The sequence below is a fragment of the Nyctereutes procyonoides genome, unplaced genomic scaffold (genome assembly GCF_905146905.1).
Source record: "Nyctereutes procyonoides isolate TBG_1078 unplaced genomic scaffold, NYPRO_anot_genome, whole genome shotgun sequence".
In the NCBI taxonomy this organism is placed as follows: Eukaryota; Metazoa; Chordata; class Mammalia; order Carnivora; family Canidae; genus Nyctereutes; species Nyctereutes procyonoides.
The window spans coordinates 33,390,879-33,414,902 of record NW_026575133.1 but is presented as its reverse complement, the minus strand read 5'-3'; the positions used below and the strand labels follow the sequence as shown (position 1 = coordinate 33,414,902).

Genomic DNA, 24,024 nt, shown 5'->3' with positions numbered 1-24,024 from the left:
GAACGTAGCTTTCTAGGTGCTTCTGTGCACACACATGCACACACAAGCACCTGCATACACCGACGTGGCTCAGTGCTCTTTTTATGAAAGCAGAATTGCACATCCGCATTTCTTTTACCTTTTTCCTTTTTTTTTTTTTAAAGATTTATTCATTTATGATAGAGGCAGAGACATAGGCAGAGGGAGAAGCAGGCTCCATGCGGGGAGCCCGTCGTGGGACTCGATCCCGGGACTCTGGGGTCACGGCCTGAACCAAAGGCGACACTCAACTGCTGAGCCACCCAGGGGGCCCCCAGGGTGTTTGCTTAAATGCCGAGACCTGGATCAGAACCAGGGCAGACCCTGGGACGCACAGTCTCCAAGGCATCGGGTGGGCCCTGGTGCCTAGCAGGATGGCCATGAGGCTCAGTGCCATTTGCTGCGGGAGACAGATGGCATTACTGACAACCCTGAGCAGGACTGTCCCAAGGGCCACAGCCCCATATGGAAGCTCCACCCCCTCGGAGTTAATGGACCTCTGGCTCCATGTTGTTTGGGATTCTGATTTTTTAGAGCTGAAACCTCACCTTCTCACCTATGCCGCCTGGGTGGCCGAGGTGCAGGGCCTGCTGGCCTTCCCTCCCCGTTCCCTGCACAGCTCCTGGTCCCATCATGCCCAGCGGGGCCAGCCCAAGGCCCTGTGTTCCCGGCCCTGCTAGATCCCAGGCTGGCTCCCAGCTGGCTCCCTCGGCCAGCAGGGCTCCCCAGGGCCCAGCAGTAAAACGGGCATCTTGATTCTCATCAGGTTTTGGTGTGGCTTTGTTGTCTTTGGTGTATAAAACCTTCCCAGGAGTGGCCAGGCCGCCCAGCATCTCATGTCAGCGCAGGGCTGGGGGTCACGACAAGAGCACCGACCACCGGCCATGAGTCCATTCGGGAAGGAAGCAGAGGAAGGCGGGCTCCAGAGGGAGACAGCCCGGCCACGGCTCTGGGTGGGACTGGTGAGCACACGCGTGGGCACCCGCACCGCTGTCTGCCTCCAGCCTGAGTGTGCGAGAGGGATCGGAAGGCCGAGGGCAGTGTCGGCAGGGCCCAGGAGCCTCCGGCATCGGGCAGGCTGTGTGGGTCAGGAACCCAGACGCGCCACAGTGGGTCAGCTCGTCACCGCGCTATGTCCGGGACCTCGCTCACTCGTCTGGTGCTTGGTGCTGCACCAGCGGGGCCTACCTGGGGCCAGGGCCACCACGTGCACAGGGAGGCTCTCTGTGCCCTGGGCTTCCTGCCAATCCTGTGCCTGGGTTCCCGGGACAAGTCCTGAGGAGGGAGAGGATGAGGAGGAAGCCGTACTGCCCTTATGACCTAACTCAGAAGCCAGGCACCACCATTCCCAGCGAAGGCCCCCCTGGTTCAAGGGAAGGGAACAGGCCCCATCTCAGTGCCTGGTGCCCCGACAGGGCTGCCCGCGGCTTCCGGAGAGTCTGCTACACTCAACCAGGATCGGGGCCTGAACAGGGGGGCTGTGCCGTGCAGCCCAGGGTGGGCGTCTTCCCGCAGGGAGTGCAGTGGATGGCGGTGGCACCTGACCAGGAGAGCAGTGTGCCCGGGGCCTGGCTCTGAAGAGCTTAAGGAGGGAGCCGGGCACCCAGAGTCCAGTCTCCAGGGACAAGGGCCAAGCAGGCAGAGACCCTGGCAGCTGGAGGCAAGGTGCTCCCCCTGTTCAAGGGAAAGAGGGGTGGACCCAGCCCCGCCACACCCTCCCTCCCCGCCCTCCCCGCCAGACACCCCATCTTGGTGGGTGGGGGATGGGAAGATCCGGTCCTGAGGAGGAAGGGCAGTCAGGTCCCTGCTGTCCCGGGCTGGGACGCTGCACCCCACTCTGCACCGAGGGGTCCCGGCGCCGGGGAGACCAGGTGGAGACCCCCAACCAGGTGCTCCCGGCACACCTGCCTGTCCCCCAGGGCAGGCCCACGGGTGTCCTGCGAACAGTGCTGGCCGGAGAAGTCGGGGTCTGGCCACCCTCACCCAGCGACCAGGAACCCGGCGGGCTGGGGCCGCAGTGAGGGTCGGCGGGGGCGGGGGCGGCAGCGGGGAGCTCGGGGCGCTGCGGTCTTGGACCCGGCGACGGACGCGGGGCCCCGGAAGATGCCGGAGAGGCCGGGCCGGTGGTCGCCCCAGCCCCGGTCAGCCTGCGAGCCGCGGCCACGGTCCTCAGGGCTGCCAGACCTCCGGGCGCGGCGGGGGGACCCTCTGCGCCGCCGCCCCGCCCCCGGCCGCAGGCCCCGCCCTCCCCCGAGGCCACGCCCCTCCGGCCGAGCCCGGCTCCGCCCCTGCTGGACGCCCCGCCTCCCGGACGAGCCCGCTGCAGGCCCCGCCCCTCCCGGCGAGCCAGGCTCCGCCCCTCTGGCCCCGCCCCCGAGTGCAGGCCCCGACCTTCCACGAAGCCCCGCCCCCCCGGCGAGCCCGGCTCCGCCCTCTGGCCCCGCCCCGAGCGCTGGCCCCGCCCCTTCCGAGGCCCCGCCCCGCCCCGCCAGGCCCCGGACCATGGTGGTGCTAAAGGGCGTCCCCGCGCTGCTCTCCCCGGAGCTGCTCTACGCCCTGGCGCGCATGGGGCACGGAGACGAGATCGGTGAGCGGGGACGGGGCCTCGGGACCCCCACCCCCGGGCAGACCCGGCGAGGCGCGCGCGGGGCCCCCACCGCCCCACGCCCCGCTGGGGTCCGGGAGGAGCCGGGCCCCCCTTGCTCTGGCCGCCCCGGGCTCCCCCTGCTGCCCCCACCCCCAGCCCCACCCCCCGCCCAGGCCGAGGTCAGCCCGGCGGTCAGGACGGCGGCCCCCGGGGGCGGATCCCTGGGGGGGGCCTCCGTCCCCACCCGCGCCCTGGGGACACCTGCAGCTGCTCCTGCCCTCGGAGACTCCCTCCGCCCTGAGGGGAGGGGGAGGGGCAGGGGCGTGGTCTGCGGCCCGCGGTTGGGGGGGCCCAGCGGGGTGTCTCACGGCTTGGCGGGCCCTTCAGTGCTCGCAGATGTGAACTTCCCCACGGCCTCCATATGCAAGTGCGGCCCCGAGGAGCTCCGCGCTGACGGTGAGCGCCCCGGGGCGCGGCGGTCCCAGCTGCCCAGGTGCCCCGCCCTGCCCCCACCCCAGCCGCGGCCCCACACCCTCCGCGACCCAGGGCATCCCAGTGCCGGGCCGCGAGGAGGGGTGACCTTGGGCCTCCTGCTCCGGCTCAGACACGTCTTGGTAACTTCTTGCAAGAGGGGAAACTGAGGCCCAGCGGGCTGTTGGCTGGCTGAGCACAGGTGCACCCCTGGCCCCCACGACCCAGGTCACGTGTTCAGCTTTTGCTCTGCCATAGAAATCCCAGCACTGGTGACCTCACCTCCCAGGCTCCAGGTGCCCACGTGCTCTGTGTCTGAGACCCTCTGGCCCTGGGGAGACCCGGCAGGGACGGGGACGGGGTGGGGGGGGGGGCCTGGGGCCGGGTCTCCACCATGAAGGCAGTAGCAGAGTGAGTACCAGGAGCAGGGGCTGGCGTGAGGGCACCTGTCCTGCCCTGTCCTTCCTACCTGGCTGCAGTGGGCTCAGGTGGGGCCTGGCTGGCTCCCCGCCCTCAGCAGTGCCAGGAGCGGCGACACGACCCTCCCTGCAAAACTGAGGCCACTGAGGCACGGAGATGTGAGGTGTAGGGTCAAGCAGCCCCTGTGGGCAGAGCCGGCCAGTGGTCTGAGGCCCGTTCGCCGGCTGCTGGCCCCCGACCCAGTGGCCGTGGCTTCCACTCCCTGTGGAAGGAGAAGAGCCAGCCGGGCCTCAGCTTACGCTGGGCGCCAGGTGCCCCAACATGCTTTCCTCCCCAAGGAGGAGGGGACAAGGGAAAGGCCGGAATGCTGGGGGACAGGGGACGGCCCAGCTGCCGCGTGACCCACACGCCCTGCGTGTTCGAGGGAAACAAGCCGGTAGGAGTCGCAGCCAGGTACGAGCCTGACCACAGAGAAAAGCCGGGAAAAAGGCAGAAGAGAAGGCGCTCAGGGCGGCAGGCTCGTGAGATCCCAACGGGCTGTCACCAGCTCCGCACAAGCAGTTGTCAGCGTTGCGCAAGCAGCGGGAGTTCCTTTAACAGTCAGAAACCCGCTTTACCGGAGAGCAGGGACCTTGGGGACCAGTGGGACGGGTCTGGGGGCAGACTGGGGCAAGAACAGCCTCTTCCCAGAGCCCCAGGCCCCAGGGTACAGGTGGCAGCTCAGGGGTCACGGGGGGAGTCCTGGGGTCAGGGAAGGGGCCCAGGTGTCCCTGCTGGTGAGTGTTGAGGTTTGCGCGGTGTGGGGTGAGGGGGGTGGGGGGTGGAAGGGCAAGCCCACGGGCAGCGCGGCCTCAGGCGCTGGGCCAGGGCAGGGTGGTGCCCGTGCGACCCCGGCAAGTGTCGCCAGGCCGGCAGCCCCTGCTCTGTCCCGGCCCAAGTCCATCCCTGCTGGCTGGCTTGGGGCTTGGGGCCCCGGGCAAAGGGCGTGCGCGGGCCGGGAGGGCGGGTGCACTGCTGGCGGGCAGGGACGGCAGCGTGACCTGAGGTGGCACTCCGCCCTCAGGCCTGGGCATCCCGCCGCTGCTGGAGGCCGTGCTGCAGCTGCTGCCCCTGGACACCTACGTGGAGAGCCCGGTGAGCGCCCGTCGCCCCTCCCCGCTTTGGGCCTCGGTCTCTGCTTCCTCAGGCCCCAGAGGGTCCACTTGCTTGAAGGCTGGCAGGGGGGTGGGGGGCATGTGTCCCCAGAGGGCCCTGTCCCGGTCAGAGGAGCCCTGAGCTGTCACCCAGCGGGGTGGGGGCTGGAAGTGCCCAGGGCAGCCGGATGCATAGGCCAGAGCCGCCCCCTCTGTCCCTAGGCTGCCGTCATGGAGCTGGTGCCCAGCGACAGGAAGAGGGGCCTTCAGACTCCCGTGTGGGGGACCTACCAGTCCATCCTGTCGGGGGCCGGCTGCGAGGTGAGGCGCAGCCCCGCCGGGAAGGCCCTCGGGACCCTCTGCACCTCCTCGGAGGCTGGGAGGAGTCAAAGGCGGGGCCCCACACCCCCCTGCGCTTGTCCCAGCCTTCCCAGTAGAGTGACCCTGGGGATGGGGCTGCCCCCAGCCTCCTGCCCTCTCGGGTCGCGATCCGGTCCTTGCCTGAGGTCCCTCGACCGGCCCAGGTGACCGAGGGGGGCCAGGGGCCACGGGGTATCCCTGGCCCGAGGCTGTGCGAGGGGATGCACTTGCCCTCCCGGGACCTCCCACTGGCACATCTCGGGCAGGACCCACCTGAAGGGCAGGGGGGCTGGAGGGGCCCTCGCGCCAACTCCGAGGGACACGGGGCCCCAGGCAGCCGGCCACCACCGCCCCCCCATGTCCCTGCCCGTCCAGTCCTCCCCGCTCACAGGCTGAGCACCCTTGGGACCCCAGCCGGGAGACCGAGAAGGGAGACCCTGAGCGGCCCTGCCTCTCGTGCCCCTGTGCCCGCTGGGCCCCGAGGTCCTCTGAGCAAGGCCCTCGTGCCCCTTGTGCCTCCAGGGCGCCCTGGCCACGGTAGAGAGGTTTGCGTTTTATGAGCGCGCCAAGAAGGCTTTTGCTGTGGTAGCAACTGGGTGAGTGCGGGGTCCTGCGGGTCAGGGTGGATTGGGGCGCTCCCCTGCCCCCCCTCGGCCCCTGCCCCAGCTGACACTAGAGGCCCCACTGGGAACGGGGTTGTCCAGGGATTTGCCTGAGGACTAGTTCCTGGACTCCCCCCACCCCGTGCTCAGCTCCGCCCCTCCCGCAGGGAGACGGCTCTCTACGGAAACCTCATCCTCAGGAAGGGGGTGCTGGCCCTGGATGCGCCCTAGACCACCGCGCCCAGAGACGCAGCTGGATGCCTGAGCCGGACCACAGAGCAGTGGCCCCGCCCCCGCCTAGCTGCAGGGTCCGGCGGGGCCGGCCGGGCCGGGGTGGGGGGACCGCCGGGGACCCGGGTCACCCGATTTACGGCCGTGATGTGAAGGTTTCAACAACAGCCGCATCCTCACAAAGGCCCATGTGGTGCTGCGCACAAGGGAGCCGTTGGCCCCTCCGACGACCCCCATCACCAGGGGGGAAGGAGGCCTCCCCCGCCCCCCACCCTGCAGGTTTGGGTGGCCTGACTCTGAGCAGGCCCCTGGGTTTGGAGCGAGAGCTCACAGGCCTGCAGCCCCCACGGTGGGGGGGCGGTGACTGCCCCGCAGGAGCCCTGGCGGCGGGTGGAGCCCCCGGGGCTGGGGACTCTCGGGTGGGCCTGGAGGAGACCAGGCGGGAGGGCAGGTGGTGGCAGGTGGTGGTGAGGGGGCCACTCCCCTGGGGGCCGGGCTCTGCTCCATCTGTGGGGCTCGTGCCTCCTCAACACCAGGAGGCTCCGGGTCCTGGGAAATGGCAGGGGGAGGGGGTGGTACCGTCCCGGGGGTGCCCCCCGACCCCACAGGCGCAGGTCAACCTGCCTGAAGCCGGCACGAGGGAGGCAGTGGGCTGGGGCTCGGGCTGGTCTTGGGTGGGAGCACCCGCCACCCCTGCTCTGGACCCCAGGGTCTCCCCCAAGCCTCCCCCTCCCCTCCAGGCCTTCCTCCGGCCTCGTGGGTGCCGGCGCGGGCATGAACGGGGCTCCCGGGCCGCTGGCTCCCGTGTTTGGGACCAGGGCTGGTGTCCCGGAGGTCGTGGGGGGCCGACAGGCCCGCTGGGCTGAGCATCGGGGCTCGGCCTGGGGGGGGACTGTGCCCTGTTCCCTGCAGGGCTTACCCTCGGCGCCCTGAGCCCACGGCCACTTCGGCCACACAGACGCCTCTGAACGGCCTTACTGAGGCTTGAGTGACGTGTTCTAAACTGTACACGTGGGAGCCTCTTGCCTCCACGCTGTCTCCCGCTCACGCGGCTCGCACACTCCCGGGTCCCCAGCTGGCCCGGCCTCTGCAGGGGTTCCCGGCCGCGTGACCTGGCCACAGACTCCCCGGGCTGCCCGGGGCCGGGGCACCCCTGCCCTTGCATCCGAGCCGGGTGCCGCCCGAACCCACACGGCTCAGAGATGCCGTCCTTGACCGACGGGAGGGACCGTGAGCCCTCGGCTGTGCCGGCCTCAGAGCCCACGTGGGGTCCCAGTACTCACGTCGCCCGGCTGCCCCGTGAGCTCACCGTCCATCTGGGGTCCCTCCATCAGGAACACGGGGTGACGCCAGGTGGTGAGGCACGTGGGCCCTCAAGCAGAGCTTCGGGTGTGGGCTGCCGTCCAAGTCCTCAGAGGGGACCCACGGGCGGACACCCAGCCCTGGGGCGTGAGGTCACCCTCACGAGCTCATCGTCCCCAGGCAGCAGCGAGAGCTTGGTGGCCTCTGCCCAGTGTTTCACCCTGTGTCCCGCGTGCGGGGCAGAGGCGCCAAGTGCTTCCCTCCCTCCAGGTGCGAGGCCGTGACCGCCACGCGGGAGCACCCCCCCCCCCCCGCCCCGCACGTGCGGCTCAGCCCCTCCCACTCGGTCCCTGCGCCTGAGCCCCAGCCCACGGCCCCAGGGATAGGGTGTGGAGCCCCGGACCTCAGACGGCGCCGGGCAAGCACCCAGAGAGTGAGGACCGGGAGTCGGGGCCGGAGTCCTGCCCGCCCCGGCAGCCCGTCTGTGGGGGGCTGACCTCCACCAGGCGCGGGGGGCGCCAAGGGCACAAGCCCTTCAAGGAGCAGGGCTGCCAGGCTGGGGGCCTCGGGGGCTCCCAAGCTGCGAGGACCGGGGCCTTCCTCCCCCGGACAGCGGGCTCTGACCACGGACGCGCCTCCCAAAGACACTCGTGGCCTCTGCAAGCTTTATTTTTCCAGCTCGGGAGGGTCAGGGCCCCCAGGAGGCCTCCCTGGGGTGGTAGATGTGGTCTCGGTCCTCCTCCGGCCCTTGAAGCACCTGCTGAGGTGGGAGCACCCACGGCCAGAGCCGCGCCGGGCCCTGGGCCTCCTCGGGCGGGGGGTGGTACAGGCTGTCACGGTCCGGCTCAGGGTCCCAGCTGGGGGCACGGCCCCAGGTGCCCTCCGCCCCCACCTGGGCCTCGGAGCCTGCAGACAAGAGGGGGGTGAGGGAAGTGGGCCCCACGCGGCTCCCCTGCCAGGACCCTGCCCCCCGGGGGTGCCCACCTTGACCTTGCCATGTTGCCCACGTGGCAGCTGCCAGCTTTGGGGCCATGAGGAGCCCCGTCGGCTGGTTGTCGTGTTTCAGCGTCTCCAGCATGTGGGCGCCCCGGGCCCTGGGAGCACAGCTGGGTCAGGTCTGCTTGCGCCCCAGGAGGCAGCCGGGCCGCCCCACCCAGGGGCCCACCACCCAGTGAGCAGCCGGGGGCCCTGGCTCGAGGCCGGTTGCTCCCCACCGGGGTCCTCGGCGGCTCCAGGGTCCTCGGTGGCTCGGTTCCGTCACTGGCCAGCTGCCCTGGGGCCCAGCACAAGCACCACTGCTCCCCACCCCCCCGTGTGCCCCCGCGGGGAGCTATGGCCAGGCCACCTTCAGGGGACCCCAGACTCACAGCCCAGGCATCCCCACCCTATCCCTGGCTGCGTCCCCGAGGGCGTCCCCTGAGCAAATCTCCAGGACCTGGAGACCCCGAGAGCTGAGCAGGAGCCCCTGCTCCAAGGCCAGGCCCTCACAGGCTGGGGGCCCCCGGGGAGAAATGCCTCCAGCGAGGGCGAGCGAGGAGGGGATGCGACCTACAGCGCCTCCGGCCGTGCCTGTGGCCCAGGGTGTGGGGGTCTGGGGGCTGCGGGAAGGCCCCCCACCCCGGCCTGTGCCCCCGTAGGTCGCTGACAGATCCCAGGGGGCCCTACTGGCTGGAGCATTGCCCCCTCTCCCTCCACCCACCAACACCCTTAGCTAAGGGAGCTCCTGGGCGGGGCCAGAGCAGGGGGTGTGGAAGGGGTGCTGGGGGCACTCACCCCTCTGGGTCCTGCTCAGGGGCCCCAACTTTGCCGTTGGTCCTGACGAGGCCCTGGAAGCGAGTTGGCAAGTGTGTGCTTCGTGGCCTGCACAGGGCCGAGGGCAGAGGACCACACCGGCCAGGGCACCCCACCCACTGGGGACTGGATGGGCAGACCGGGCAACCCCTGGGGCTGCGTCTGGACCCCAGTGGCCCGAGGAGGGCCCTGCCCTTGAGCCTCCGTGCAGCAGTCTGAGCACAGGGCGGCCGACGAAGCGGTGCCGCGGGGAGCGACCTGCTGTCTGTTGCCAGGAGGGGGGCCTTCCCCTGACCTGGTCTCTTCCAGGTGTGCAGGGCGGGGTGGGGCGAGGCGGGTGGGGGCACATGGTCATCTGCAGAGAGGGCCCCCGGCCGCAGGGCACGAGGACAGGACGAGCCCTGCACTGGCCGGCGGGGCGCGAGGCATCGGGGCCCTGCTCCACCTGGGCCGCCTTGCCCAGCGGACGCCCCTGCTCAGTCCCCCCGCCCCGGCACCCACGGGCCCTTGCCGTCGGGGCCCCCACCTTGTGCCCTGTCTTGACCTCCCTTGCCGGGGCCGGGCGCAGGGCCTGCACGTACCTGGGCCAAGGAAGCCGAGCCCGCCTCCCGCAGCAGCAGAGCCGCCAGCCCGGCGACCAGGAGGAGCCTGAGGGGACCAGAGAGGACCAGAGAGGACGGGGAGAGGCCGGGCCGCCCTGCCCACGGAGCCCCCACCGGGACGCCCCTGCCGTGGCCCGGCCTCGTCCGCGCGGTGTTCTCTCCCCGAGGACGCCCAGGCGTGGGGGCCCCAGGCCCACACTAGCCCCCAGGCTCCTCGGGCCGCGGCCTCTGCCTCGCTGCCCCCAGCATCCGCGACAGCCCCACGCTGCCGGCCTCCAGGGGAGACGCTGGCTGGGCCTCCCCTCCCCTCCTGGCACAGAGCGGGGCGCTGGCAGCGTCCTGGGCTCCGGGCTCAGAGTGCCGCGTCCTACCCCCCGAAGCCCGGCACGGCGGCTCCCGCATGGCCAGTTGGCACCTGGCCCATCGCAGCTGCGGGTGGACAGCAGGGTGGTGCGGGCGCCCCCACAGGAAGCCCCGAGGGTGCCCAGGAGGGCGCACGGGGAGAGGCGTCAAGCTCCAGGCCCCGAGCAGGGAGTCGGAGCAACGGACAAATGGAGGGGACACATGCACGCTGGACAGGTGACCGTGGGCCCAGCTAGAAGGTCCTGGGAGCCTCACCCAGGGTGGCCGGGGGGCCAGGACGGGAGACTGACCGGGGCGCGGTGTGCACCCGATGGACTCGCCACCCCAAGCCCCAGGTCGCCTGCCTGGACCCTAAATACGGGCTCGGCTCCCCCAGAAACAGATCCTGAGGGCAGTGAGGCGGGGGCAGCCTGGAGGCCATCGGCGATGGGCATCCCCTGGCCCTCACCCCCCCTTCCCGCTCCCCCCCGCCCCCCGATGCCCTCCTGTCTGCAGGATGCGGCCGCCCAGGCCTAACTGGTTTTGCTCAAAGAAACCCAAATGCCCGATGGGCCCCCGTCCTGCTCCTCGGTCTGGGCCCAGCGCGGGGCCCTCGCAGGAACCCTTGGCTCCCTCTCCAGGCGCTGGGGCCAAAGGGCGGGGGCGTGCCGGGGCGGGCTGCTTGGGAGGGCCCCTGCCCCTCGGGCACCCACCCACGGAGGCTGAACTGTGCCCTGCGCCGACGTGTCCGGACTCCACACCCCCACCTCGCTGTCCAGCTAAGCCCAGGAAAGCACCTCATGGGTGAGGTCGCGGCTGGGTCCCCGGCGTGGGGGTGTGGCCATGGCTCCGAAACCTGTGGCCTCTCCCCAGGAAGGCAGCTTGGACTCCCAAGGGGGCCCAGGGACCCCAAGCCCCGCCGCGACCCACCTCCCTGCAGGGTAGGCGTGGCCTCTGGCTTGAGCAGGGGGCCCCCAGGAGAAAACCCCAGACCAGGAGGATGAGGGGAGCGCTCCGGCTCATGGGAGGAGGGGAGGGGGTCCCCAGGAGATGAAGGAAGGAGGGGACCCCCCAGGGGGGAGGACCCGGCCCAGCTTCCAGGGGACTGTCCCCTCGGGCAGCATCTGACCCCCACCTCTCCTCCTGACCCAGTGCCTCCTGCCTCCCCTTCCAGGCGCCAAGGGGCCCCAGGGGACAGGGTGTCCTGTCACGGGGGTCCCGGGCAAGGCCCTCCAAGCTGGTCCTGAGGTAGACCCGGGATGGGCAGTTCTAGCCGCCCTGGGGCCCGCAGCCAAACCCCGGCCTGAGGACAGAGGCCACCCCTTCCTCCCCCGCCGGCTCCCTCCCCGGAGCCAGCCTGAGCCGGGACGTGGGTGCCCGGGGCTCCCGGACCCAAGCAGACCGCCCGGTTTGAGTGGGGGTCTGGCTTAGGAGCGTTGGGCATTACCTCCTCATGATGAGGCCCCCTTCCCAGTGTAGACGGTGCTCTCAGGGACCCGTAGTTCAGATCCAAGTAACTGGATCCAGCAACTCAGACCTGCTCTGCTCCTCCTGCGGGTTCCTCGGGCTTTATGGCCCTGACGTGGGTGGATCTGGACAGAGGTCAGAGACCAGGGATCCCAGCGGCAGTGGCGGCTGGTGCTCCCCAGCTGGCTCCCCCCGAGGACCCACCCACCCGAGGCGCTTCGGCCCCCAGGGGGGACCCGCACGCCCGGGCCCACACTCCCTTGCCGCCACCAGCAGAGTGTCCTGATGTTGCTTTGCGACCTGGGGGACTGGAGCCTAAGCTGGGCTGACGGGTGGTCTAGAAGCTGGAAAACCGTCCCGGCCTCCCACCCCCCCTTGTGCGCCTGGCACAGGCCTCCTCCTGAAGCAGGTTTGCCCGGAGCCACGGGCAAGGGGTGGGGCTCCCCCCAGTCAGAGTGGGCATCCTTAGGGGGAGCCACGTCGGGGCACAGGCGCGGACACGGACCCTGGCACAGGCGCCTAGAGAAGGGTATGCACCGGCGGCCGAGCCTTGGGTGGGAGGGAACGGGGCCTCCCCGCGGGGCCGCCCGTGCCCCAACTCCAGGGTGCTGCTACGGGGTCCCCACCGTCCTGCGTGCTCCCAGTTTTATTTATGAATAAATAAATAAAAATATTTTTAAAAAAGAAATAAAGGGGAGGTTGATGAAATGTCTTAAATAATTTCAATAAACAGAATTTTTAAAAATATTTTATTTATTTATTCATGCGAGACAGAGAGAGAGGCCGAGACACAGGCAGAGGGAGAAGCAGGCTCCCTGTGGGGAACCCGACACGGGACCCCGGGGTCACGCCCTGGGCCCAAGGCAGACGCTCACCCGCTGAGCCCCCGGCGTCCCCAGAAGGTGGCTTTCAATTCAGGCTGTTACTGGGCCTTTATGACAGGTAAGCCCGTAGCCAATGAACCTTCGCACGGAGGTGGTTTCCGAGGAGAGTGACTCCGGCAAAGCGGACTAGTGACCGTCCCCTTCCACGCTTTCCTCTTTCTCTTCCCTGAGAATGACTTTTGGTGCTTCTGTGTCTCCCGGAGCGCGAATCTGGGTAAAGGAACTCCCCACTTCCCGGCTTGCTCTGTTCCTCTGTTCAGTCACATTGGAAAGGACTTAAGCGGGGGCTGCCCCTCGGCAGGCGGGGACACCTGCAGGCCCTGCTCCGGGGGCGTCTTCTCCTCACTCTTTTGTTTGCCCTTTCTCGTCTCTGCCTCTGGAGAGTCCTCTTCGTTTGTATTTTTTCAGCACGCCGCTGTTCCAGGTAGAACTTAGTTTTCAGACCAATCATCTTTTTTGCTTTCTTTGAACATTCCTGAGCCTCTCGACCTTCTTTTTTTTTTTTTAAGATTTTATTTATTTATTCATGATAGACACAGAGAGAGAGGCAAAGACACAGGCAGAGGGAGAAGCAGGCATCATACAAAGAGCCTGACGTGCCCGACGTGGACTCGATCCAGGGTCCCCAGGATCATGCCCTGGGCTGCAGGCAGCGCTAAACCGCTGCGCCACCGGGGCTGCCCTCGACCTTCTTTCTTAATCTTTTTCTCCTGGAAATCCAAACGACAGCCGTAGCGCTTCCGGCGTGACTCAGTGTATTCATTTTGTGGCCTGGTGCTGCCTCAGGGCCACGGGGAGCCGCTGTCGGGGCGCGCAGTAGCTCTCAATTTTCGGGTCTCCCAGACCCGTGAGCCAACTCCACACAAGCCGCGACGGGACCCCACTGCACACCAAAGTTAATTCAAAACGCATCGTTCTAGGGGCACCTGGGTGGCTCGGGCCTGGAGCACGCAGCTCTTGATCCCGGAGCTGGATGTGCTGGGAAAAAAAAAAAAGAGGTCGTCTCGGGGGCCCAATTGGTTCTGATGAGTGTCCTTCTAAGAAGAGGAGACGAAGGCAGATGGGGGACCGTCGGGAGCCACCAGCCAAGGAGAGGAGCCTGCGGAAACCAAGCCTGCCCTCGCCTTGACCCTGGCTTGGAACCTCCAGCATCTAAGGAGCCAAATCCCGGTGGCTGCGCTGCGCAGCCTGCGGCCCCAGGTAACCAAACAGATGACAGCAAGTGTCGGCGGCAGGTGGACGGACCGTGCCACTGCTCGTTTCTGGCCTCAGACGGTGCAGGCCTTTTGGGAAACGTCTGGCTGACAAAGCTGACCGTAAATGCCCCGTGAGTGACCACGGGCCCTAGCGACTGGTCCTCGCACCCGCCCAGAGGAGGGAGGCCCCAGTCTGCACAAACACACGTTCGGGCCCGTCCACCGCCAGCTGGCAGCAGGGCCGCCCAGACTGGGCAGCAGCCCGAGCCCGGGTCACGGCTGTGCTCGCACCCCAGCACCCCTCCCTGGTGGCCCAATGGGGACTCGAGCGACAGGCTTGCTCCAGGGGCAGGGGCCGCCCTGGGGCTTCAGGCGCAGGCACACCAAGGGGGGCAAGAAGGCAGCCTGAGCCCGGACAGGGTCGTGGGGGGCAGGCCGAGGGGCAGGCAGGGCTCAGCTGGCCCCCGCAGTGAGGCAGGCGGTGTGCTGTCCGGGTGGGAGCCCCCCTGCACCCCCTGCACCCCTGCCCCTGCGCAGCTCCCACGGGGGGGCTCGGGGTGGAGCGGTGGCCGCAGACGCAAGCGCTCCCTCCCTCCGCCCGCGTCTCCCAGGCGACAGCAGCCTCGGTCTCGGCTCGGCCCCTCCCCCGCCCCGCCCCGGCTGCGAAGCGTCTGGAACCGCATCCTCCCTCCGCATCCTCGTCCTGCGGCCGCGCCGTGCAGCAGCTGCCCGTCGGAGCCGCCTGTGAGCCATTTCCACATTTCTCCTTGTGGAGCGGGGGCGAGGGGGGCCGAGTGTGCAGGGGCGTGTGCACGGCCGCGCGAGGTGCGCGTGCAGGTGCGCGTGCAGGTGCGCGTGCAGGGACGGGGGCACCGCGGCCGGCCCGATGGCGGCCGGGGGGAGCCGGGGTCCCTCCTTGGGGTCTCCGGTGGCCGCAGCGGGTGCTGTCCGCAGGCCCCCCCCGACGGCCGGGGGCCTCCGCGGGGCGAGCCGCTGCCCGGACCCCGAGGAACCGCCGGTGTCCAGCCGCGCGCAGACCCGACGTGCCGCCCCGACCCCGTCTCGGCCGCGCGGCGCAGCGCTGCGGGGGTCGGGGCCAGCCTCAGCGGCGTCGCGGTGGCCGGAGGGCGCTGGGGGCTGCGGAGGGGCGGCCAGTTCCAGAACGTCCGGCTCTGTGCGAGGGCGGGGGGCGCGGGGGCGCGGGGGCGCGGACGGCCGGGCGCAGGCAGCGCGCCTCGCTCCAGCAGCACCTGCCGCAGACCCCGGGCTCGGGCCACAGGTGGCGGGCGCGCGGGAAGCCGGGGGGCGGGGGTGCAGAGCCGAGCCGCCCCCACCTGGGCCTCCGGGGCTGTGGGGGAACCGAGAGCCAGGCGGGGGGCGGCGGGCGCGGGCGGCGGGGGCGCGGGCGGGGGCGCGGGCTTGCGCCCTGCGGGGTGTCCGCTCGCACGCGCCGCCCCGCGCCCCGCAGTCACATGCACGCCCGACACGCGCCCGGCCCGCACCAGCCCGCGCAGGTGCGCAGCCCTCCGCGTGACGCAGATGCAGCCGGGCGGGGGCGGGGGCGGGGGGAGGGGGGAGGGGAGGGGGAGGGCGAGCGCCCCGCGGCCCGGCTCCTGCGGGCTGCTCCGCCAGGGCCCCTCGCCCCCCTCCCCGCGCCCCGCTCCTCCCACGCCGCCTCCGCAGACGCCGCCCAGCAGCCCGCAGCGGGGAGCGGACGACGGCAGAAAGGGGACGGGGGACGGGGGGAGGGGGGGCGGGAGGCGCAGGGCGACCCCCACCCACCGACCACCGACTGTGAATGAGCCCAGCCCGCCTGCCCAGGGGGCCCCACGACTCAGCCAGGGAAATGGATGGGGGGGGGTCCCACATGCAGCCCGCCCCGCCCCAGCATTGCGCCTCGCGCGCGCGTGAGGCCTGGAACCCGACGCGGAGAGGCCCGAAGGCCCCAAATGGCTCCTTCCCTTGGAGAAGATGTGTCATTCCCGGCTCCGTTGCCATGGAAACCCGTGATGACGTCACACGGACGTCACGCTCCGTCGGAGGAGGCTTGGCTCCTAGAGGACCCCAGAGGCGGAGCTACCTCGCGCCCCCCGCCTCCCCCCCCCCCCCCCCCCCGCAAGCCGCAGGGCCCCGCAGCTGGAAGGCCCGACCCCTCCCCCGCCGCCCTCCCGCCCCTGCGAAGCCCCCCTGCAGCGCTGCGCACTTGCTGCCCCGGCCTCCCCCTCCTCCGCAGCCCGTCAGGCCCTCCCTCCGGGGTCCCCTCCCAGGGCTTCCGGGCCCTGTGTCCTCCCCGGCACTGGGGTGTTCCCATGGGTGCTGGGCCACCTTGGCCTCCCGCGGCTGCCCTGCCCGCCTGGGGCGGGTGCGGGGGTGACGGCGTGTCCTCCCCGGGTTGCCCCCTGCCAGCCCCACTCCCTAGGAGAGGTCCTCCAGTCTGGGGGCACAGTCGGGGGCGCTTTGCTGGCCTGTAAGGGCCCGGGGCCTGGGGCGTAGATCCAAGGATGAGCCCCCGCTCAGGGCCCTAAGGGGACCTTCCTCCCTGGAGTGCCCAGGAAGTCCCCGATGGGGGTGCCCTCTGCCCAGCCGGCTGCCTCTTTGCGGCCCAACGATGCAGCTCCCGGCCACCCCCCTTTTTTGACCTGCAAGGATCTCCCTGCCCAGCACCTGCACACTCTGTGTCCCAGCACCCCTGGGCCTTCGGGCCAGAGCTCCTCGGTATTCCCACCCTGCCTGCCCACACCAGGAACCCACAGCAGGGCCTGGCCTCTGGGGTGTGAGGGGGTCCCCCATGGGCCTGGTGGGGCTGCTGCGGGGGAGGCATCTGGGGATAGTGAGGTCGCCCCAGGACAGCAGTCTATAGGACAGGTGCAGGCAGTGGCCGGGGCCGGAAGCACAGCTCCCCAGGGTCTGACCCCGGTCCTACAAGGAGGAGGTAGGCAGACAGCCGGGCACAGGTGCCACACGATTCCATTCTCTGCGCAGGCACACGCTAGGGCCCAAAGCCTGGGGAGGGGTGGGGTGGCCGGACCTCCACCCCCAGCCTGCTGTCCTTTGGTTGTTGGTCTCATTTATTTTGAACTCTTTGTTGTGAAATATAACGAGTATTCGGAAGATGACGTAAAACAAACGTGCAGCCTAATGATTGAAGGTAAGTGCACCCCAGTCATCCACAAGCCAGTGAAGACGGAAAATCCCCGCAGGGCCCTGAAGCCGCTCCCCTCCCCCGAGGCCCCCCCAGACTCCCCAGACGCAGGAGCATTAATTGGTCTGGAGCCGCGCAGTGCGGGTCCCTAAGCCCTGAGCCTGGTTCCTCCGGCGGCTGCTTTCAGGGCCAGCCTCCTCCCGTGGGGTCGGGCCGGTCCTGCCTGCGGCTACACTGTTCACCCCATTGCTCTAAGGTGGCAGGAACGTCTCATTTACAGCTTGTTTTCTGGCGTGCGGTGGTGTGTCCGTGGGACCGGCCGTGCCATCCACGTTCGCGGGCGCTCGTCCTGCGGGGCGTCCACCCCGGAGCGAGGGCCGCTCAGGGTTCGGTGTGTGTGGCTTACGTGAGTCCACACCCCCTGCAGGGCTTTGGCTCCTGGGCTCCTCGAGCTCTCCTGGGTTTGGGGGGCTTCAACGCATCTCCCCGAGCAGGTTCTGATTCGCCCCCTCGTGGGCTAATGAGGCGAGCGCCTGCTTAGTATCCGTGGCCTTTTGAAATCTTCCTTCCTGCATTTTTCTATTGGGTTTTTCTAATCTTCATCAACCTGAGCTGTTCTGCCGGAACGTTAGCTTCCTGGCGGCCAACAAATCACCCAGCGGGTGGCTTAAAACAACAGGCATCTATGTGGGAGAATCAAGGATTCTTTGGAGACAAGAATCCAGAATTAGGGAGGGCTGTGCACCTTTGGGGCTCTAGGGAAGGACCTTCCGGCCTCTCCCCGCTTCTGGGGACCCCCGTGTTCGGTGGCTTGTGAATGCATCTCTCCGACCTCTGCCTCCCTGTGTGCCCCCAGACGTAGGACCCAGGCACTGGGGTAGGGCTCCTGTGATCCACCATGACGTCGTCTCCGCGCGGTCACGTCTGCAAAGACCCGATTTCCTAGGAAGGTTACACTCGGGCAGAGGGACCTGAACATCCCTCGCTGATGGGCCCGAGTCCCTCGCCATTGGCGCGTTGCACATGCCTTCTCCGGTCTCGCTTTGCTGCCGCTCTCTGAAGGCTACGTTTTGATAAGCGGAAGTTCTTAATTCTAATGTAGCCCTTTTACGGTCAGTGCTTACTTCCCACATCGAGGGATAATTTTTTGTCATTGGTATAAGACCTGCAGCGCCATGACTTTCGGAACCGATAGTAAAAGGCCGTTTTAGCTCCTTCATCTTAAAGGCAAAGCTTTCACTGTTCATCCCGATGGCTGTGGGGATTTTTGTGGGTAGCCTTTATCAGGTTAAGGATGTTTTCCTCTACCCTTAGTCTGCTAATAGGTATTTAAAGTAATAAACAATTGTTGGCTATTCTCAAATACTTTTCCAGATATTATTGAAATTAATCATGATTTTTTAGAAAGATTTTGTTTATTTTAGAGAGACAGGTGGGGGAGGGGCAGAGGGAGAGAGAATCTCAAGCCGGCTCCCCACTGAGCAGGGAGCCTGACACCGGCTTGATCCCAGGACCCTGAGACCACGACCTGAGCGGAAATCCAGCGTCGGATGCTGAACCCACCGAGCCCCCCAGGCGGGATCGGGATCTGTTTCTGTTGAGCACAACGGCTGCCCTCCGAAGTGCGCTGGGGCAGGCCCGCATGTGTGCCTGGGCACACCCCGCATGGCTCTGGGGCCCAGGGGCCAGGAGACCTATGGCTGAACATGCCCGGTTTGTCCTGGGATGTTGGCTGTCCTGGCTCCGGTGTGAGGAACTGGGTCCAGGCTGGGGCCCCCTCACCCTCTCCCAGGGGTGCCATGGTCGGGTGGTGAGTGGGCAGTGACCGGTGTCTCCCCCGGACAGGCCGAGGACCACTGCTCACCATGGTGAAGCTGGGCTGCAGCTTCTCTGGGAAGCCGGGCAAAGACCCAGGGGATCAGGACGGGGCCACCACAGACAGCGTCCCTCTCATCAGCCCCCTGGATGTCAGCCAGCTCCAGCCACCGTTCCCTGACCAGGTGAGCGCCTGGGCCAGCACGGAGGGCTCTTCTCAGCCCACCCGGAACAGAGGGGAGGGGCAAGGGTCGCTTCCATGTGGCCTCCCCCAACAGGCAGGAGAGCAAGCAGGGGAAGGGCTGGGCTGGGCCACAACCCTAGTTGGCCAGGCGGTCTGTGACCTGATCAGCTGTCCCGTCACCCGGAGTCACCCTTTCCTCATCTGCGAACTGTGTAAACTGACCGCAGGGTGACCGTCGGGACTCCCACGCCATCTGGCAGACGGTGCCCGGCAGGGGTGCCCAGCAGGCGCTCCGAGCGAGCAAAAATTCCCACCTTCCCTGTGGGCGAGACAGGGTCCTTGGGCAAGGTCTGATGGAGGGCAGCTTTCTGGAGGAATCTGCCGAGGCACAGCTGCACACCCCCCCCCCCCGCCGCCCCGTGTGCCCTGGAGCAGGACCCGTGGCAGGTGCTGCAGCAGAGTGGAGGAGCCACCTTCCGGGCCTGCATCAGTTGGCCTGAGGCCGGGGCCCTGCGGCTCGGGGTTAGAGGCAGCCCTGGGCTCAGGGGACCGTGTGGCACCTGGGGGCACCGCCTGCCTGCCCCCAGCCGGCCCTTGTAGCCAGCGCAGCCTCGCCACTAGATGGTTCGGCAGCTGCTCAGCACCCAGCTCCAGGGCAACCGACCTGGGGCCCCTCCTAGTCCCCCCATTTCAGTGTGGTCCTGGCTCCCCTCTTCCCGCAGGTGGTTATCAAGACACAGACGGAATACCAGCTGTCCTCCCCGGACCAGCCAAAGAAGTTCCCCGACCTGGAGGCCCAGAAGCTGGCCTGTAACCACCCAGAGGAAGGGCGCAGGGTAACCCCCCTCCCCATGCCACGCTGCCCAGGGGTTGATCCCAGGGGGGTGGGGGCAGGGAAGATGGGGAGCAGGCAGCTGAGGCAGGGGAGCCTGTGCTCTGAGCCAGGTGGGCTGGGCCCCTCGCCCCCTCGCCTGTGGTCAGGGAGCCAGGTGGGCAGGGAACCCCCCCTCTGGGCCCTTGCCCTGCGGCTCCGCGGGGCTCCTCTGGCCCAGGGCTCCTGCTGTGCCCATCTCCCGGGGTCATGTGTCTCTTCCTGACCGACCTGGGCTTTGTATGTACTTCTGCTGTGTATGTGCCTAATATTTTTTCCCACCCTGTTTTTTCGCCCTCAAGTCCCCTAAATGATGGCTTTGCCAGTTTTAGCATGCCACGTCTAAAGCCCTGTGAAATCTGCCCTCTCTGGGGGGCGTCTGGGAGCTGGAAGGGACCCCCCAGCAGAGGCAGTGAGCGCAGCCCCTGCCCGGAGCGGCTGACCCTCCCCGGCGCCCCTCTCTTTCCCCGGCCCCCCAGCTGCCCACCGCGCGGATGATCGCCTTTGCCATGGCGCTCCTGGGCTGTGTCCTCATCATGTACAAGGCCATCTGGTATGACCAGTTCACCTGCCCCGACGGCTTCCTGCTCCGGGTAAGGCCTGGCCCGCTGGGGGGCGGGGCGGGGCGGGGCGGGGTGGGCAGGGCCCCCCCAGGTCCCCGCGGAAGCCTGGCAGGTGGGCTGCCCGCCCCAGGGAGGACCCCTCGGGCCGCCCTGACCCCCCGCGCCCCGCAGCACAAGATCTGCACCCCGCTGACCCTGGAGATGTACTACACGGAGATGGACCCCGAGCGCCACCGAAGCATCCTGGCCGCCATCGGGGCCTACCCGCTGAGCCGCAAGCACGGCACCGAGACGCCCTCGGCCTGGGGGGAGAGCTACCGCGCCGTCAAGGAGGGGCCCAAGGCGCCCACCCAGGCGGGCGCGGCGGCGGCGGCGGGGGCGGCGGGGGCGAGCGCGGCGGGGGCGAGCGCGGCGGGGGCGGGAGCCACCGAGCCCCCGGGAAAGCCCTCGGCGCCCGGAGAGAAGGAGGCGAAGGAGGCGCCGCGCAAGGCAGCGGGCAGCGCCCCGCCCCCGGCCCCCCAGTGACGGCGTCCGCACCTGCGGCCCGGGTAGGTGGGCGGGGCCGGGCGGAGGGGGCGGGGCGTGGGCGAGAGGGGCGGGGCGTGGGCGAGAGGGGCGGGGCATTGATTGGAGTGGGCGGGCGTGGATGGATGGGCCGGCGGGTGGGGGCGGGGCATTGATGAGAGTGGGCGGGGCCTGGCGGGGTGGGGGCGGGCATTGATGGCAGTGGGCGGGGCCTGGCGGGGTGGGGGCGGGCATTGATGGCAGTGGGCGGGGCGGGGGCGGGGCTTCGCCGCGCGGTCCTTCCCGCGCACCTGGGCGGTGGGGGTCGCGTGCCCGCCTCGAGCGCCCGCTCTCCTCCCGCCTCCCCTCTGTCTCGGCAGCGCCCCCGGCGGCACCTGTGACCGCCCTCGCCCGACGCGCTCCCCTCCTGTGGTCGTGCCCCCGCCTCCGGGACCCCTCGCTGATGCCCCTGCCCCCTGAGCTTCCAGCTCTGCTGCTTTTCTCTAAGTAAAGGTTCACATCCAGCTGCGTCTCCTGTTTCTCCTGCGCGTCCTGGTCCCGCTCCTTGCTCCTGCCTCCCCCCACCCCCGCGTGCCTCCCCCTCCTGCCGGGAGGGGCCCTTGCAGGATTCTGAAGAGCGGCGGTGGGGGGGCAGCGAGCCGCCCTGGGAAGCGGGGTGCACCTGTGCACGCCGGCGGGGGGGGGGGGCAGCGTGGACGCGGCCTCGCCCTCGGAGGCTGACTGCGATGTTCAGGGGAGCCTTTGGGACCTTGGCTCCGTCCCTGAGTTCGCCCAGCCCCACCTCCAGCGGAGCTGGTCCGTCTCCCGTGCTGTGCTCTGCGTGCTCCCCACCCCCCACCCCGATGGACCGAGCATCTGGAGCCCCCTGTCCCCGGCAGCACCCACACGTGGTGCCCGCCCCCACTGCCTGGCCCGCGGGCACACGTCACTGAAGAAGTGAGCGAATGCGTGGATCCAAGCGGCCCTGGGCCTCCGGAGAGGGGATGTGAGCCCACTCCTGGGGCCCGAGGGGGCTCCCCGCGTCCAGAGCACCCCATCTCCCATTCCCTTGGAAGTACAGGGGCGGTGGGAGGTCTGAGGAGTCTCCGCGCAGCCCACAGCACCCCCATCTCCCCCTCCGATTCAGCGCTGGGAGGCTCAAGTCTGCTCCCACCTGGCTAGGCCTGACCAGGACCCCACTCCAGCTCCTGTCCTCCCCTGAGGGCTTTGATCCCAGGCCCAGATGCCCACCCTGGTGAGGGGGGAGCTCAGACTCCAGCACCAAGGGCTGGGTGCTCAGGCCAAGGAAACAGGAAAGAGGCCTTTTCAGTGCGTGGCCCAGCGACCGATGCTGTGGGTCAGAGTTCCTGGGCCCTAGTGGGGTCCTGCGTGGGGACATAGGGCTGGATGCTCAATGTGGGACCATCCGGCCTCCAGGCCAGGGAGGCAAGGTGAGGGGTCTGAGCAGCTTTGGAATAGCAGGAAGTGGGTGAGGCAGGTGTTTGAGATGTTCCATGGACACACCGAGGCGGGGGGGGGGGGCTGGGCCTGAGGCTGTCTCCGTGTCGCTGGGCTCCTGTCTGTCCAGCCAGCCGTCCATCTGTCTGTGGATCTGCCAGGCGTGACCTGCCAGCTGTCTCTAGCAGCCACCATCCCCGTGATTGTCCTCTGCTGGAGTGTTTCTGAGCCGTTGGAGAGGAAGTTGCCTCTTTACCCTTAAATACCTCACTGCGGATTTCCTAGGGGCACTTTCTTACATCACCTCACGCAATGACCAAAATCAGGAATTTAGCTTAGATATAATACTCTTGTTTAATCCATATACCTTATTAATATTTCCCCAACTGTCTCAATAACATCCTTCCTAGCAAAAAGAAAAGCCTGGCTGGGAGGCGGTCCGGGAGCCCAGCCACCACCTCCTTCCCCGTTCTCAGGTCACCTTAGAGCGGCCTCAGCTCGCACGTGTGAGGCGTGTTGTCCTGATGAGCTGCGGGACACATACCCGGGAGAGACTGAGTCAGTGTCGGTGTCCCGCCGGGAGGCACCGAGGTCCGGCTGTGCGCCCCGAGGGGGACAGATCCTCGGCTCGGGTGGCTTCCGATGGGTTGCACCCCGTGACGTTACCCTTTGCCTCTGTAAGTTAATACACGTTCCGGGGGACACTGCTCTGAGACTACGAAACACCTTGGTCCTCAGGCCTCCCTGCTCAGAGCACGCACCCACAGTCTGGTCTGAATCCAGCTACTGTATTTTCCAAGTGACAATTGCCTAAATTCAGCATGTTTTCTACACTTATTAGTTGATCTTCCACTAGGTTACCGGAAAGAAAAGCTCTCCCTTCTCCCCTTTCATTTGTTTGCATCAGCATGACCCGCCGATTCCCATGTCATTCAAGCGGCTGGAATCCGTGCTCTCGTTATTTATTTTTATGGTCACATTGCTTCATACCTGGCTAGTAGAAGTCGTCCTGGGGACACGTCTCTATCAGTCTTTGGGCACTTCCTAACTTCCTGGCACAAGGTGCCACCAGGGGCGCCTGGGCGGCTCAGCGGTTGAGTGTCTGCCTCTGGCTCAGGGCATGACCCCAGGGTCCTGGGAGCGAGTCTCGCGTCGGGCTCCCTGCATGGAGCCTGCTTCTCCCTCTGCCTGTGTCTCTGCCTCTCTCTGTGTCTCTCGTGAATAAATAAGATCTTAAAAAAACAAACAAACAAACAAAAAAAGAACCACCAACAACAAAGGTGCCACCAGGATCTGGGTGTTGCTTTGGGTGCTCTGTGCACAGAGCTGCGCGTGTGATCTGTAGCACACCCGTTTGTGCACACACGCTCCATATCTCCCTCCTCTGTGTGTGCACAGACACGTGCATGTGTGTGTGAGTATGTACACACGTGTAGACACAGCCCACATTAATCTATGTGGTACTTCCACGCGGCGTCTAGACTGCAGGTGTACGCGGGGTACACAGGATCTCCGTGAGGTCCCAGCGGCTCCGCGGTTCTCGCTCCCCTGCCCTTGGTGTGAGAACTGCCCTCCAACAGCAGAAAGCTGGTTCCTGTGACTCTCAATATATTTATTTGCTTCGTCTTAGAATCCATTGGAGTCCTTTTCGGCATTGGTAACCCACGCCAGGGCCCAAACAAGCGCCTGCTGCTTATTCAGGGTTCTGTCTGGAACGTGCGGGTCGATAGTCAAAATGCTGCGCGCAGGATATTTGCGTTTGTTGTTCACGTTGCTATTTTTTTTTAAGATTTTATTTATTTATTCACGAGAGGCACAGAGAGAGAGAGAGACGCAGAGACACAGGCAGAGGGAGAAGCAGGCTCCATGCAGGGAGCCCGACATGGGACTCGATCTTGGGTCTCCAGGGTCACGCCCTGGGCTGAAGGTGGCGCTAACCGCTGAGCTACCTGGGCTGCCCTCGCTATTCCTTTCATATATGGTGGAGTCACTTATTACTGCTCACACTCTGGTTTTGGGTCCTTCCCCCATTTTCGTTGATTTTATCCATTAGTTTTGTTTTTTCCTTTTTTTTTTGAAAT

The 24,024-nt window shown here is 67.5% G+C and overlaps 3 protein-coding genes across 6 annotated transcripts; 2 read left to right on the top strand and 1 right to left on the bottom strand.

Annotated features, from left to right (window-relative positions):
• The first annotated feature begins 2,498 nt into the window (after positions 1 to 2,498).
• FUOM (fucose mutarotase) lies at positions 2,499 to 6,005 on the top strand. Of its 3 annotated transcripts, XM_055300702.1 has the most exons (7): positions 2,499 to 2,605; positions 2,993 to 3,061; positions 3,835 to 3,949; positions 4,560 to 4,630; positions 4,852 to 4,950; positions 5,512 to 5,585; positions 5,759 to 6,005. In XM_055300702.1, the coding sequence occupies exons 1-6, from the start codon at positions 2,521 to 2,523 to the stop codon at positions 5,547 to 5,549; spliced, it is 477 nt and encodes a 158-aa protein (XP_055156677.1). In that variant the 5' UTR covers positions 2,499 to 2,520; the 3' UTR covers positions 5,550 to 5,585; positions 5,759 to 6,005. The 3 variants fall into 3 exon arrangements, with proteins under 3 accessions (XP_055156677.1, XP_055156679.1, XP_055156680.1); XM_055300704.1 differs by lacking the exon at positions 3,835 to 3,949; XM_055300705.1 differs by lacking the exons at positions 2,993 to 3,061; positions 3,835 to 3,949.
• A 1,767-nt stretch (positions 6,006 to 7,772) lies between these two features.
• On the bottom strand, positions 7,773 to 12,014 carry PRAP1 (proline rich acidic protein 1). 2 transcript variants are annotated; one of them, XM_055300706.1, is made up of 5 exons: positions 11,307 to 12,014; positions 9,497 to 9,563; positions 8,898 to 8,950; positions 8,109 to 8,218; positions 7,773 to 8,030 (listed from the first exon to the last, which is right to left on the bottom strand). In XM_055300706.1, the coding sequence occupies exons 1-5, from the start codon at positions 11,312 to 11,314 to the stop codon at positions 7,813 to 7,815; spliced, it is 456 nt and encodes a 151-aa protein (XP_055156681.1). In that variant the 5' UTR covers positions 11,315 to 12,014; the 3' UTR covers positions 7,773 to 7,812. The 2 variants fall into 2 exon arrangements, with proteins under 2 accessions (XP_055156681.1, XP_055156682.1); XM_055300707.1 differs by having other exon boundaries at positions 8,115 to 8,218; positions 11,307 to 12,009.
• Positions 12,015 to 14,065: 2,051 nt separating this feature from the next.
• Positions 14,066 to 21,009, top strand: CALY (calcyon neuron specific vesicular protein). Its single transcript, XM_055300700.1, has 6 exons — positions 14,066 to 14,150; positions 18,394 to 18,548; positions 19,270 to 19,383; positions 19,898 to 20,011; positions 20,153 to 20,529; positions 20,866 to 21,009. The coding sequence occupies exons 2-5, from the start codon at positions 18,414 to 18,416 to the stop codon at positions 20,504 to 20,506; spliced, it is 717 nt and encodes a 238-aa protein (XP_055156675.1). The 5' UTR covers positions 14,066 to 14,150; positions 18,394 to 18,413; the 3' UTR covers positions 20,507 to 20,529; positions 20,866 to 21,009.
• The last annotated feature ends 3,015 nt before the right edge of the window (positions 21,010 to 24,024 follow it).

Coding starts and splice junctions, on each gene's coding strand:
- FUOM (XM_055300702.1), top strand. CDS start 2,521: ATGGTGGTGCTAAAGGGCGTCCCCGCGCTGCTCTCCCCGGAGCTGCTC. Junction 2,606..2,992: donor GGGGCACGGAGACGAGATCG/GTGAGCGGGGAC, acceptor CGGGCCCTTCAG/TGCTCGCAGATGTGAACTTC. Junction 3,950..4,559: donor CCGGTAGGAGTCGCAGCCAG/GTACGAGCCTGA, acceptor CTCCGCCCTCAG/GCCTGGGCATCCCGCCGCTG.
- PRAP1 (XM_055300706.1), bottom strand. Junction 8,219..8,897: donor CCTGAGCAGGACCCAGAGGG/GTGAGTGCCCCC, acceptor CTGTGCTCCCAG/GGCCCGGGGCGCCCACATGC. Junction 8,031..8,108: donor GGCAACATGGCAAGGTCAAG/GTGGGCACCCCC, acceptor TCTTGTCTGCAG/GCTCCGAGGCCCAGGTGGGG.
- CALY (XM_055300700.1), top strand. CDS start 18,414: ATGGTGAAGCTGGGCTGCAGCTTCTCTGGGAAGCCGGGCAAAGACCCA. Junction 19,384..19,897: donor ACCCAGAGGAAGGGCGCAGG/GTAACCCCCCTC, acceptor CCGGCCCCCCAG/CTGCCCACCGCGCGGATGAT. Junction 20,012..20,152: donor CCGACGGCTTCCTGCTCCGG/GTAAGGCCTGGC, acceptor CGCGCCCCGCAG/CACAAGATCTGCACCCCGCT.